The 1,698-nt window shown below is 44.1% G+C and overlaps 1 protein-coding gene across 1 annotated transcript; it reads right to left on the bottom strand.

Annotated features, from left to right (window-relative positions):
• On the bottom strand, nucleotides 1–1,692 carry LOC106321696. The gene is made up of 6 exons (XM_013759942.1): nucleotides 1,562–1,692; nucleotides 1,371–1,438; nucleotides 1,184–1,299; nucleotides 293–1,102; nucleotides 114–211; nucleotides 1–30 (listed from the first exon to the last, which is right to left on the bottom strand). The coding sequence occupies exons 4-5, from the start codon at nucleotides 1,028–1,030 to the stop codon at nucleotides 122–124; spliced, it is 828 nt and encodes a 275-aa protein (XP_013615396.1). The 5' UTR covers nucleotides 1,031–1,102; nucleotides 1,184–1,299; nucleotides 1,371–1,438; nucleotides 1,562–1,692; the 3' UTR covers nucleotides 1–30; nucleotides 114–121.
• Nucleotides 1,693–1,698: the final 6 nt, after the last annotated feature.

Below are 1,698 nucleotides of genomic sequence, written 5' to 3'. Positions count from 1 at the left end.
TAGCTTTTGCTCCTTCCATTACCTACTTGCCTGCCAAAAACAAAATCTATATAGTGTTAGCTCAATATAGTTGCCTCCAAGTCATTTTACTACTAGACACTATAGAACATCACCTCTAGAGTTACTGTTTCCTTTGACTTTGGTGACTTCTGCTGTGTGACATGGAAGGAATCTTTGAGGTCATCATGGATGTTTGCAGACCTTCAAGTAGCTGGAGAGCAGCGCACATAAACTCAAAAGTAAATTAAAGCGATTGCCATATAGAAATGAATGTAATGTCCTGTATACTTACTCTAGAAGTTGGCTGAATCCTGCGGACAGACCTACGTGGTTCCATTCCATCTGATGCTTTTGAAGAATTATCATCCAACGCCTTGGCCTCTTCAATCTTGGGTAACCTCCCTGCAGTAGGAGCCACTTTCCCTTTCCCAGTAGTGGTCGAGGAGGAACTATCTTGGCCTTGTGAAGATGATGTGATTTGCTCTTCCCCTGTTCCCTTGGCTGGATCCCTGGAAGTTGATGCAGGACCTTTGTTCTCTCCACTCTGACCAACGGCATCTTCAGATTCCATATTTAAGGATGTTGTATTACGAGAGTCCTTGCGGGGAATTATCCTAGGTGCAGCAACCGGCTTCTCTTTGGTCTTGGGCGCAGGTTTGAAAGTCTTGGGCTTCGTTGTTGTTGTTGTCTGTTTTTCTCTCGGTTTAGAAGGCAATCTCCAGCTCCCTGGTCCTGGATTTTGGGGCACAATTGGTTTCACAGCCTTAGCTGGTTCCTTCTGTTTCCGAGTTTGATTGCTCGCCTCTGAAACGTAATGTTTGCTCACGTCCATGAACTTCCTTGTCTTTCCAGGTTTAGGGACACCATAGATCACTTTTGCTCCCTGCGTTTGCAAACCGGTTCTCTTCATTCGGAGTGGACCAGGATTGCCCTCCTTTCTCCCGATGTTAAATGTAGTCTCTGAAACACCGAGGTCAAGAACACCAGTCTGAGGCGGTTTACCTAAATCCGGATCAACGGCAGTTTCCATTTTCGTGTCTTTTCCTTCAGCCACAGGAGCTGGAGCTCCTAGTCTAGGACGCTTCTCCTTTGGAGTATCACCCTGCAATTCAAATTTTCGAGTCATTCAAAATAGCAAAGTATCCAACACGAAGCTTCTAGCTTCACAGAAGGGTCATAGTACCTCATGTGACGAGCTGATGCTTTCTCCTGAAGTAGAACATTCAATCCACCTTCCATCTTTCCATACAAGAGAAGGACGAAGATTCCAAGCTTTGATAGTCAAAGTCTCTCCTTGTGCTGCCAAAAAGAAAAAGAGAAACAGTTTAGAACATGAAAATGAGATATCTTCATCACACGTCTTTACGAACCTGGAAAATGCACAGTCACTGTATTTTCATCATTTTTGTTCTTCTCCGTGATAACACCCTCCAACCAACTAAAAGAGAACAAAACACATAGATAAAGCTTCCAAAGTTAGTGGAATGAATAGAATAGGATTTTCACAAAACGGAAAATTCAAAACAATACAGATTTTGTGTTGTCGGCTCATTGCTGTTACCTGTCATGAACCCACGAGTCTACCCTATCTCCAAGTTTCCAAACAGGATCCCCAATGGCAGCTCTGCGCCTCTTCCTGGTTCCTTCATATGGCAGGGCAGTAATAGAACGAGCAGTTCTTATTTTCGGGGCCTCATC

Source organism: Brassica oleracea, unplaced genomic scaffold (assembly GCF_000695525.1).
Source record: "Brassica oleracea var. oleracea cultivar TO1000 unplaced genomic scaffold, BOL UnpScaffold02515, whole genome shotgun sequence".
Lineage (NCBI taxonomy): Eukaryota > Viridiplantae > Streptophyta > Magnoliopsida > Brassicales > Brassicaceae > Brassica > Brassica oleracea.
Note: the sequence above shows the minus strand (reverse complement) of the source record. Positions and strands in the feature narration are given on the sequence as shown.